The sequence below is a fragment of the Pholis gunnellus genome (genome assembly GCF_910591455.1).
Source record: "Pholis gunnellus genome assembly, chromosome: 22".
NCBI classification, from domain to species: Eukaryota; Metazoa; Chordata; class Actinopteri; order Perciformes; family Pholidae; genus Pholis; species Pholis gunnellus.
The window spans coordinates 5,640,186-5,653,080 of NC_136549.1; the positions used below are offsets into that span (position 1 = coordinate 5,640,186).

The following is a 12,895-nucleotide window of genomic DNA, read 5'->3' on the forward strand; positions in this document are numbered from 1 at the left end:
ATGAAGGCCACATTTTGTACAAGAAGGGAGTTCTGCGCCCTCTTCCTCTTTCTGGCTGTCTATGTCTTAATCCTTTTATTACGTCACATGGACATTCTAGAGGTAAGAACTTGGTTGAAGTGGGATCGTGTGAAGGGTAGACCCTGTTTGAAATGTTTAATATTAGTCAAGTTTTTGGATATTGTTTGTATTTTCCCTCTCGATCCTGCACCTTGACTTGTTGACAGCAGCAGCTCCTGCAGTTAAAGTATAAAGCTGGCAGTATTCTATACTTTAGAACAAACCTCCATGTGTGACAACCTACTGGTTCCCATTTGTTCTCACTGAGACATACATCTTAACAAAGGGGTCAGAAGTATATCGTTTTTAAAAAGCCAAGAGATGCCCCATGAAAGTTTTTGTAACAGGTTCTATTTCCTGCCTGTTTTTTGCATCTGTTGTATCTCTGACTGAATATCCCAAAACATGAATTTCAGTGAACAAAACCTTGAAATCACACACCCAAAACAATCTTTGAATTTAACGTTCACTTTCATACCTTGTGTAAAACAGAAAGCAAGAGTATCTTGAAACTTTTCCCCTGGATCAATGTTAAGAACAGTTGTTAGCAACCTTCAAAATAAAATTCAAATCGTGGCCATTTTACTTTATTTGGTTCATTATTTTTTCAGTGCATATGCTTGATGTATCTTTGACACCATCTCTCTCGACCCACTGCCAGTTTCAGCCTAAATTCAACTCCACCATCATCATGCCGAGAGTCTCCACTCACCGTAACGAAATTCGCAGCTTCTGCACCTTCCAGCCACTGTCCCCTGAGGACGCTCTGGAGGAACGTCTCATACTCGACTCCACTGCTTGGCCTGAAACTCCACATTTGCCAGCTCCTGTTTCCCTGGAGCAGACCAGTGATCCAGCTCACAGCACCTTCACCATTCTACCAGGGAGGACACGGGGACAGTGGCATGTTGGGGATCAGCTGGAGGTCATGATACAAACCTCTGACTTCCAGGGTCGTCCCAAGAAGTCTGGGGGAGACTTCCTACTCGCCAGTCTGCACAACCGGAAGCTAGAAGCAGGTGTGGCTGGGCAAGTGGTGGATCATCTGAATGGGAGCTACTCTACTGTATTCCCATTACTCTGGGAAGGAGACGCACAGGTTGAGGTGATGCTAAAACCATGATGTTTAATGTAATGGTATTGTATAGTAAGTGTTTTTAAACTGTTACCACTCCGACAGCCCACCCGTGTTCCCATTTTCCTTATGGTATGGATGATGTTTTGGCAGACTGTGATATTATTCTACATATTTTTGAGATTAACTTTTTTGAGGAGGGGATATTAATTAATTCTGAGGTTGAGGGAGGTAGTTCTAGGTTAGTGGCCTTAGTGTTAATTTTGGATTGAACGGATGATTTGAGTTGCAGATATTCCCAAAATTGATTGCTCCTGATGCCGTACTTCTGAACCAGGTGGGTGAATGAAACCATGGTGTTATTATTGAAGATGTGTTTCTGATGAGTGATGCCTTTGGCGGACCATGTGTGGAAATGTAGAGGTGTCTTGTGACTTAGAAAATCAGGATTGTTCCATATGGGAGTAAAATTTGATGGGAGTAAAATTTCCACCAGGCTCTGACAGCCTGGTGGAAATTCCACAAAATTACTAACATCACTTTTGCACCTTCAAATTTTACTCCCATATGGAACAATCCTGATTTTCTAAATGGTAGGTCAGAAATCTGAATGTCCTTACAAACTGTCTGTTCTATATCTAACCATGTGTTGTCTGATTGATTAGGGTGGATCCATTTAAGAATGTATTGAAGTTGATTTGCTAGAGAATAGTGAAAACTCACCATATTTGCTTGATAGTATTTCATCCATCGATAATATTCCAACTAAAACGGTCTTGTTACATTGCCAGAGGTCCAGACGATCCAATCCAGTAAAATATTTAGTCCAAAACACCTTATTACGTCCATAAATACCCACGGACTGCTGATCATTTCAAATTAGCCGGCAGATATGCCTAACTCTCTATGTATTTTCCAACGTAACTTCAGTTCACATGTACATTTTGCCGGTCTCTGTATCTCAAAATGGCGGCTACATTGTGACGTTTAGCTTCTATATCCTCTCCACAGCCTACAATAGCCAACGAGAGTCCGCGTTGAAGGACAGTGCCCGCCCCTCTTCTTTCGTGTAAAGCGTGAGCCAATTGCAACCGATCGTTTTGATGACTCACGCTTCGCATAGCCAATGAAATTATGAAAACGACGATATGCCGATTCAGGGGGTGGATTTAGAGGCAGAACGTGGAAGTAACTGTTGAAACCGAGAGTCAGGCCCTTGTGTCCATGGTGCAAAGTGTGGTTTTTGAGCATTTTGAAGGATTTGTGAAGTAAATGATGGCGAAGTATCTTACAGATAACTATATATCGACATTAAAAAGCTTTAGATTGAATAATGAATACACAGCCTAGGTGTGTGACCATGGTTACCAAGGGTCCCCTAATGTCCTTTTTTGGAAATCGCCTAGACATACCCTTAGTAAAACATGTGTAAAATATCCATTTTCTGTGGTATTGTTATGAAATTTGAACTTGGACTAGGTAAGGCTTCATGCTGTGGTCACATTGTAGATAGAAGAAATATTCAGGCGGAAATAAAAACCTTCTTCTTCAGTGTGTTCAAACTTATATGACTCAATGCCAGTAGCACTTACAGTGATTCTCATTGTTGGGGAAAAACTTCAGAGACTAAAACCATGCATGTACTCCAAATGGTTCAAGAACAGCTTTCAATTTACTTTGGGAATGCCTTGGATAGGCGTTTTAGGCGAATATCATAATTCATTGTTCACGAAGCCTTGACCTAACTGTTGCTATGCCTGTTAACTTTCAAATCTCGGATGGCACATATGCCGTTTGTTCAGCTAACAGGGACAGATTTACCACTCAAAATCTCAGTCCTTTCAGACAAAAGCAGGTTCTCATGATTACAGAATCTTTTTCATCTGCAAATTTACACTAGCAGATTTATTTAACTGTAGCTACCTAGTTAGTCCTAGTGTTATAATTATGATTAAAAAATGCGAACATAATCTCGTTTGGCTGATGTGGATGGTGCACATAACTCCTCAGATATCAAGTTTGGCTGGGGTTTTAAATCCAATGAAACAGGACAGCGCTGCCAACGTTAGTTTACTCTCGAAAAGCAGCACCCAGGAGGCTCACACATATTGGGGGAATACTATACAGTAGATGTGCTAGTTCAAAAAGGAACTTTACAAAATATATTACTTGGTGTTGAAAATAAGGCTAGGTTATTATTTTATGTTGGTTGTCAGGTTATGAAGGTAGCAAATTGGTCAGATGTTCATGCTAAAATTAGCAGATTACATGCAAGCAGAAACTGAATTAATTCCCTTAATTGTAGGACTCTTGTGTTTTTTAGTTTAGAACAAGTTCAAAAAAGGACAACTCCCTCTCTAAACACTTAAAATGCAGAGTATCTCTCCTGCTACAGTCCCATGCACACCACTTCAACATGCCTAGCTACTGTTGCTATGCTTTGATTGGACAATTGCTGTTCAGGGAAGGGTTTAGATCAGGGGTCCCCAAACTTTTTCCTGTGAGGGCCACATCACTGAACATATTGTTTGACCTATGGCCCGATTATGGGGGGGGGGGGGGGGGGGGGGGTGCTACGTGCGTGCTACTCGCAGGTGAGCGACTGTTGCATCGTGCGCGCAGATCGGGGCGGAACACCGCCGTGCGCGATGAAGAGAGCAGGGGAATTGAAAACGCGCGACCATGTAGTGACAGACATGACATGCCAGCGTGTAAATAAATTAAGCACAAGTACTCGTCCTTCAAGCTCCCGTCTCTCGGCTCTTCTACTTCTTCTACTCTTCTAATTCTACAGGGTGCGCGCATGACAGCTCTCATCTCGTTCACCCCCTGGTGGTTGGCTGATTCAGGAAGCGTTTGATTTGATATGTAGCAGAGCACGTATTTTAAACGTTAATATCGCAGACGATCATGCTCATTTACTCGTGGCAGCCAAAATCGTGATCGCGATTAAAATTCGATTAACTGTGCAGACTGAAAAAAAATCATAATGCGTCTCTGGTATTGTTCAGGGGGCCGGACCAAATGTGGAGGCTGGCCGCATCCGGCCCGCGGGCCGTAGTTTGGGGACCACTGGTTTAGATGAATAGACAATTCTACAGAGATTATTGTCTGATGTCAATCTGGTGCAGAATTTGAAGACATGAATCTTTATAATTGTGACGTGTGGAGCTTCAAGTACTATTCAATGTATTTGTCTTAATTGATATGACTGAACATGATTGGACTTGGTGAAAACGCTGGTTCTCTATCCAATCAGGTGACTCTGGTTCACCCTGGTGAAGCCATCTCAGTGCTGAAAAGGCTGAACAGTGAACAGCCCGATAGGACTTACTACAAGAGCCTCTTCCGCTCAGGCTCACTCTCTGAAACCACCTTCTGTAACGTCTGCCTACGGCCAACCCAGCAGCCACTGTGCAACTACACTGACCTCCGTACAGGCGAGCCGTGGTTCTGCTACAAGCCAAAGAAGCTGAGCTGTGATGCCAGGATCAACCACTTCAGAACAGGATACAGAGGAAAGATCCTCAATGCCAATGAGGAGAAGCTCTTTCAAAGGTGAGGGAGCAGAGAGACTGGAATTTTGTGTGACTTCTAAATACGTACATCCAGTGTATCTACTTGGTGGAATGTTTCAGACGTTTGTAACTACATGCAGTTAAGATTGAATATAAAGATGTTTTAAAGGTAATGCAAATCAAACAAACCAGTCTGAATCACACTAGTTGACTTTCATTTGGAACATTAGATAGTATTTGCCATGATTAATTTGTGTTTTATTGTAAATCCATTGTGATGTCATATTATTTTGGATGTAGTCTTTAAGATGCACACTTTTTTGCCACTTGGGGGCAGCACAACAAGCTATTAACATATGATCACCTTGTAAAGTAGATATGGCTCAAATGTGAGCAAACACTGGCCTATTTAATACCAGTTGACATGGAGACACATTGGCATTCTTTTGGAGTTGTGTCTAATATTTATTCTCATTTTAGCTGTATTTTGGTCTTCACCAACTCCAGAAGGAAATATCTGCCTTACTCTAAATGTGGCACTTTGTTCAACCTGCTAGTCGCTAACATTGTCTGCCTGCTGTTTAGTGGTTGGTAGTGCACAATTGACACTTCACTTAGCCCCGCCCCCCGCTGATACTCTGTCAAAATGTCAGAGCTACCATGGAGCTACCACTGTCACTAACTGCACTCACTGAATACATAATACCAAATTTTTGCAATATGTGTTTTAAGGATGTATAAGGATGCAAAGTCAATCAGCAGTAAAAACAGCTTAAAAAGATAAATATATAAGCTAAAGCCTACAGATCACAGTGTAGAAGTGAAAATGAAGGACATTAAGGTACACCACTGTTCCTGTATAGACAGGTATGTTGTTATTTAAAGTTCCATCCATCCATTTTCTATTGCTTATCCGGGGTCGGGTCGCGGTGGCAGCAGGCCAAGCAGGCTCACCCAGACTTCCCTCTCCCACAAAAAACCCAGAGGGATCCGGTCGAAAGCCTTCTCCAAGTCCACAAAGTCCACAAGTCTACATTATTCAAAGTTGCAATCATTAAAAAGCAAAAGCAGCATGTGTATACATTCAGTTAACCTTTAATAGCATATGTACTAACCCAAGTTAGTGATGTGCTAAAGTACTCTGCTGATGTCAGTTCCACAAGTTTTAATGTAGAAACATAACGTTTTAGAAATGCGTATCTCCTTTCAACTTCTCCAGGTTACGAGTTTCATTACTACAAAGAGTTTAACCAGGACTAGCTCCAGATCCACTATACCAGCCTGGAAATGAAGTAAATCTGAAAGGATTGCATTAGAGTTCATAGAGCAGAGCTGTATAGTTGTCAGACCCTGGTCAGAGTTGGCCAAAGCTACACGTTGATGGACCAGTCTACGAAGGATTGGCAGGACCAGAACTACCAACAGGTCAATTGGTTTATCAGCTTTCCGGCATGAAGCAGCTGCATCAGTAAAATATGTTGATGAGAACGGTGAGACTCAACCAAAACAGTTTAGTTTGCCGGCCATAAAACCAAGACTATGAAATGAATGATGCTAAAACATTCTGTGTAGATAGTAATCATTGTATTTGGGTTCATCACTGCAAGTGGCACCTTGCACGTTATACAGTTATTGGACCCATTGCTTATATGAACATTTTAATTAGTGCCATTGAATTTACAAAGTGTATTTCCCGTTAAGATTTGTGTGATCTTGAATTAACTTTTTAGCAGTTGTTTCCCATTTTTGTGCTTGAGTTTGATTCAATTATTTAAAATGTTTGTCCTCCTCTTGTATGTCCTTAATGTTGAAGTGTATTTAAGAGATACATTATGTCTGCTTTTCTTCAGGGGTGTTAACTTGAAAGTCTACATTCGGGCTTCAGGACCTGCTGATGTCACTGTGTTGCCACAAAAAGAAGGTAAAGCATGAAATTGAATTGTATTTATTACTGTTACTGTCACAACTGCCTATAAGAATAATTCAAAACAAAATGTGTTTCAGACAATGGTCCTCATGCAAGAACCACTTACAAACAGATTTGTTCTTTAGTGGCTTGTACGAGTTTATTACAGTTGCCTAGAACAGTCAATATTGAGTCTGAAATACCTATATAAATTACACTTAATAATCATGTTAACATTTTACTCTGCAATTTCAAATGATAGGCTAATAAAGTTCTAACTGTATTCATACAGCCTAACTTTATCATCATTCATTTGTACTGGCTTTTGATGCTATTGTGTAACTCTCCATTATGAATATGACCACCTCATTCTGCCAAACAACGTAAATTATTTGACCTCTTTCCGTTGCAGTCATCAATGGCCTCGCTGTGGTGAGATATTTTTCATATGGAATCATTATTTCTTTATTTCAGTCACAGTGCGACCCTCAGGTGACACGGCAATGGCATCAATCTTTTTTGTTCCCCATCCCTTGACTTTAGCAGGTCCTTTAATTCCGCTGCTGACTCTGTGAAAAATAGGAGACTTTTCTTTATGGATCTCTGAATGCAGGACGCATTACGCGTAGCCTTATATGCTAATATTGGGGTTACAATGCTAATTTCTAATTCTCATGAATGCACACTCATTTATGCATAGGTGGCATTCATCATGTTTACACTGGTCATTGACACGGTTATCTGAAGTTAGGAGCGTTTGCTGAACCTGTTGTGGAACACTCGTAAGTTTACCGTACGAAGAAAAGTAAGTGAAAGTTCAGAAAAAGCGTATTATATTCTTCTGGGTAGCGTTCTCCTGAATCAGAATCAGAATCAGAATCGTTTATTGCCATGATATGTTGAACATACAAGGAATTTGACATGATGGGAGATGCATAACATTTAACAATCAACAACAATCAACACAGTGCAAAGTAGAAACATATTACAATTTAAAGAAAAATAAATAAAATGAAGGGAAATATAAGATAAAGTGCACAAACAAACAGATAACAGGACTATAAACAAGTGAGATGTAAGTGTAATGTAAAAGTGTCAAGTGTATTTAAATAAGAAACTAGAAGGGATGTGCAGGGGAGTGACCGGTAGGAAATTGTCTTGGGGATGACAGAGTCAGTGGGGGTCCCTGAAGAGAGATTAACAGTATTCTGCCCAATTTCAAAAGAGTGCTGGGAGCATGGAGCACGAGGCTAAAAGTTCATGAATGTGGCTTCAGCTGTCAGCAGTGTTTATAGTCTCTCAGGAGTAAGGATGGTACTTAAGAGATTCATACAATCACTTTATACTTTGGTTTTGTTTTTTCATGGGATAACCCCAACCTTATTCTTTAACTTCCTCTCAGGTCAGCTAAAGGAGAAGAGCAGCATTGTGACATCTGGACCCTCTGGTTATTACTACCAGGGTGTGTGGCGAGCACTAGGTGGCACCACAGTCCGTGAATTCAGCACTTCTGCCATCAGTCAGTGTCTGAAACGCAAGGTGGTCCACATGTATGGAGACTCCACCATCAGGCAGTGGTTTGATTTCCTCAACGCAGCTCTACCAGGTAGCTGATCCACAGGGATTTCTGGCATCAGATGATTTTGTTCCCACTGCAGCTTAATGTGTTCCCCCTGTCATACTTTCAGGTCTTAATGCGTTTGACCTGCACAGCCTGAAGAAAACTGGACCTCACATGTCCTTGGACTTTGCCCACAACATCTTGGTGACGTTTCGCTGCCACGGTCCTCCTATCCGTTTTAACACCATCTCAACTAGAGAGCTTCGTTACATTGCTAATGAGGTAGATGACTTAATTGGAGGCCCCAACACTGTCGTAGTTGTTGGCATCTGGGCTCACCTCTGCACTTTCCCCATTGAGATCTACATCAGGAGGCTGCAGAGCATCCGCAGGGCGGTGGTGCGGCTGCTGGACAGGGCTCCAGGCACACTGGTCGTCATCCGGACAGGGAACCCCAAAGCTTTAACCCTTTTTGTGTCGATAATCTGTAGTGACTGGTACACGCTGCAGCATGGTAAGGTGCTCAGAGCCATGTTCAAAGGACTGAATGTCCATCTGATCGATGCCTGGGAAATGACCCTGGCCCATCATATGCCGCATGAACTCCACCCACAACCTCCCATTATTAGGAATATGATAAACCATCTATTGTCCTACATATGTCCTCATAATGGCGGCTAGATGTTTGTGTCTTGGGGGAGAGGAATATGGATTTAAGCACACGTTGAGTTTACATGTTATCTCTGTGTTTCCACCAAGTGCTGCATTTTTCCAATTCTCGTGTGATCCCGGGACATCACAATAATCCAGCTGCTGTGCAAGGTAACAGCTAGCCTAGCTATGTTGAAAGGTAACAACTAGCCTAGCTATGTTGAAAGGTAACAAAATCCAGCTTCCAGCACTTCTTGAGCCCTTCTTATTAACACTGGATATCTCTTTTTGCTTTGCTTTACAGTACAGCTAACTTTAAATTCTTTGTGACCGTGACTTTAACAAAACCTGTATATCTGTGTCAATATAATATATACTCCAGATACTGTTGTTATCCAGCAGAGTGATTCCCTTGTTTTTGGAAATGTATAATGAACACCTTAACATTAATCTATACCCTTACCTTAACAGCCATATATTTATGAAAGTCTCCCTCAAGAAAAATGAATGTTTTTTATGGCTCAAAAGAACAGAAAACAAGATTATTTTCATAATGTAACAGTAATATTTTTACATGATGCCCTCTTTTGATATTCAGGTTTTAAGGGTATTGATGCCACACATTGTTTACAGGAAAATCCTCATGTAGTCATAAAGTGTACTCATTGTTAATCAATTAGTGTGATTTTCTATCGGGAATTAAAAAATATAGACAAATAAAGGGTTCTGCAAACAAATACTGTATCTTTAATGTATGTATTTATGCTCAGGTGTTTCATCATGGAATAAATGCACTTAGCGGTTGCAAACTGTGCTCTGTATGGACTTTCATTCATAAAATCAGTGAAGCATAAGAAAGCAAAACAAAGTGAAGTAAAAACTTATTTTTAAAGTTATGATTTAGCTCTTGCATCCAGCATTAAAAGGTACAATCGGTGAATTTAATAAAGATTACGCTTTTTTCATATTTGCTCAAACTGTCCCTGTATCCTGACAGTAGTGCAGACAGATAATCAGTCCATAAAGAAGCAATAATGGCCACTAAGACTTGAGTCCTATGAGCATGGGCCTTTCTTGTAATTTGCATAACATATTCCTGAAGTATGGAAGACTTAAAGTGTCTAAATTGAAACAAATCAAACAATGAAATGAAGCACAACAAATACACATTTGTGTGCATTTCCATTTCAATCAGGAAATGTTTAAATGTTGTAGAAATAAAACAGAAAAAATAAATTGTTATGTGTTATGTGAAATTGCAATTTGAAAATGAAACGTGAAATTTTAAATCCTGAAATGGAAAATAGAAAAGCTTAAAAGTAAATACTTTCATTGAAAACCTTAACGCTACATGCTCAAACTAAAATGTGAACTTGAAACGGAATACAATCTATAAGAAAATTTGAGAAAAAGAAATGCAATTTTGACATATTTTTGGCATGTATCCTTTTGAATAAGCCATTTAATATTTTCCATTTTCAAGCTGTATGTAGAGGGTGGGGCCAGCAGTGTGGAGGGCAGTCGGACTGCTAAACAACACAGCATAATGTGCATTAAACTAAATGCAGACAGGCTGCTCCAGCTACTGGTCAGAAACCTCTAAGCTGCAGCTACTGAGTAGCACGGATGGTTTGACCTCTTTAGGGCTCAAACGGTAGAATGGCTAAACATCTGGAAAGAGACTGCTTTTGGTGGGCGGTGACAAGCCAGAAAGGTTCAGACCTGGTGGTTTAATCTTTAGCAATGCATTGTTTTATAAGCTTTTCATATGTTATAAAATCCTAATCTGTAGAGTAATGAGTAACTAAAGATAAATCAAAGAAATTATTCAATTTGAAATATAATTGAGTCTTTAAAGAAAAGCTGAATAATTGTTATTTATCAAATATTTTCAATTTCATTATAAGAGGTATTGCATCCCAGAAATACATATACATATACATATATATATATATATATATATATATATATATATATCCATTTAGCTTCATATATTAGTTTGATTTATTTTCAATATTCCATACTTCACATGAAATAAACGTTTAGCTATTTAGATGGTGTTGTGGAATATTTCTATGTAGATGCGGGATAAGAGTTGATTAAATAATCAGAGTCTGATGAATGCTCAAAGTAGTAAGAGTCAATTTAATGCTTGCAAGCAGGAGAGCGGACACACAGACACGTATCTCAGTGAACTGTGCAAACCACTGTCAAAAAAATACAAGGCACATCATGTTTTATGCATACAAAAGGTCACGCCTTTAGTGACCTCGTAAAAAGGGAGTATATGGTCTTTGGACATGGGTTGATTTGTTTCTGCTCCTTATCTGTTATCTCCAGGTGCGATCAACTGGGGGTCAGTTCATGCAGAAACAGGAAACAATGGTTCCCTGTTTCTCCTTTTAGTGTGCATGTAAACATCAACACTGGAAAACAGGACCTAGGTTTTATGACCTGATTCACCTCTGTAGGAATGCAGTGTTTATCTGCATCTCGTACCTTCCCCTCAGTAGAACACCCATCTTCCAAAACATCCCAATATACTAGAATATATTTTACCATTACAATGGAAGTGACAATCAGAGTACAAAAGTTAAGAAAAGCTTGAGTACACTATAATCACTTCATGGTCTATTTTTAGATCATTCATGAAGTGGGAGGTTTTCGGCTTGTAGTTGGTGATCAGTCTGAGACCTCTCCAGACAGAAGCAGAGTCACTTGCTGAGAGCTGGTGTTGCAGAAGCCCCTGCAACATAGAAGCACCGATTCTTTGCCTTTTCTGTGCTCTTTTGGGTCATGGGAGTCGTTAAAAAGAGAAGGCGTCTTCAACATGAGATTCTATTGTTCGTCTTTAGCTGTGACAGGGATTCATGATGCAGTGCTGTTTGCTGTCACTACTCTTGCATTCATTTCCTGAAAAGTCAAGCAGAGAGAACGTTTATTTAAAAACCTGAGAGATAAAGTGACGGATGATCGCACTGTGATGAACGGAATCTTCAAATGAATCTCTGCTGAGGTAAGACACATGAAACGCTTGAAGAATATATTAAGTTACATTTTTTCATGAATCAGTAACCATTCTATTATACTGTACATGTGTGAAATTTAATTTTACTTCTGTTTTATGCTACTTAATACTTCTGCTCCACTACATTTCAGAGGGAAATTTGTACTGTGTACATTACATTTACTCAACTGTAGTTATTGGATACTTTGTTGATTTAAGATTTACATAAAGTTAAAGACATATGACCAGGTTATAGAATCATGCATTCAAAATTTGATGGAAGTAAAAGTAAAAGTACCTGCCCTGTAAATCAAAAACTAACAGAAAACACTTTTGATATGCAAGGATTACAGATACTTGAACCCAAAAGCACAACTCGGAGACAAAAATTACAAGTTAGTTTTTTTTTACTTGTGTTCAGGCAGGGTCAAAACCAGGAGGTCAGTCCATAGGGCAAACAAATCCAATAAGGGGCAGGCAAAAATCCAAGGTCGAAAACAGGCAGACAGGGTCGGAACAGGCAGATCAAGAACAATATAAAGATATGCTGGAGACCTTGGCACTAACACACAAGACAATCTGGCAGGGAACAAGTGCAAGTGAGGGGACCTAAATAGAGAGTGCTAATGAGGGAATGGGCTGCAAGTGAGATGGGTGTGGAGGACCAGGTGAGGGGAATCAGAGGTGAATGGTAGGATCTGAAATGACAGGAGAGTTAATAAAACAAGCAGACAGGATGAAAACAAACTAATATGAAGGGGAATTCGTGACATGATAAGGTATAAATCTCACTATTATGTCTTGTTGTCCACACAAATGTTAACTTCACCACATCTGATAAAGTGCAGGCTAGATCCACTTGATCATAACATTCAAACAGAGTTATTTGTGCTAGTGAGCCATAATTATTCCATAAACACTTTTCAACTGTACAAGATATAAGCCAACTCAAATCTCTCATCAGATTCCGCTCAATATTTCATCAGTACACAGTAAATTCCCCAGTGTCAAATATACAGTGTCAAAGTACATTGACTATTTCAGCGAGTGTATGATGTCATTGTTCACTGCACAAGAACAATGACACTCTTGTGTACTCTGCAAAGCTCCTCCCACC

At 39.9% G+C, this 12,895-nt stretch overlaps 1 protein-coding gene across 1 annotated transcript; it reads left to right on the plus strand.

Annotated features, from left to right (window-relative positions):
• Nucleotides 1–9,020, plus strand: LOC306713888 (NXPE family member 3-like; the record flags this gene model as incomplete). The annotated part of the gene is made up of 6 exons (XM_079183728.1): nucleotides 1–102; nucleotides 722–1,165; nucleotides 4,395–4,693; nucleotides 6,504–6,574; nucleotides 7,962–8,165; nucleotides 8,248–9,020. The coding sequence occupies 6 exons, from the start codon at nucleotides 1–3 to the stop codon at nucleotides 8,799–8,801; spliced, it is 1,674 nt and encodes a 557-aa protein (XP_079039854.1). The 3' UTR covers nucleotides 8,802–9,020.
• Between the last annotated feature and the right edge of the window lie 3,875 nt (nucleotides 9,021–12,895).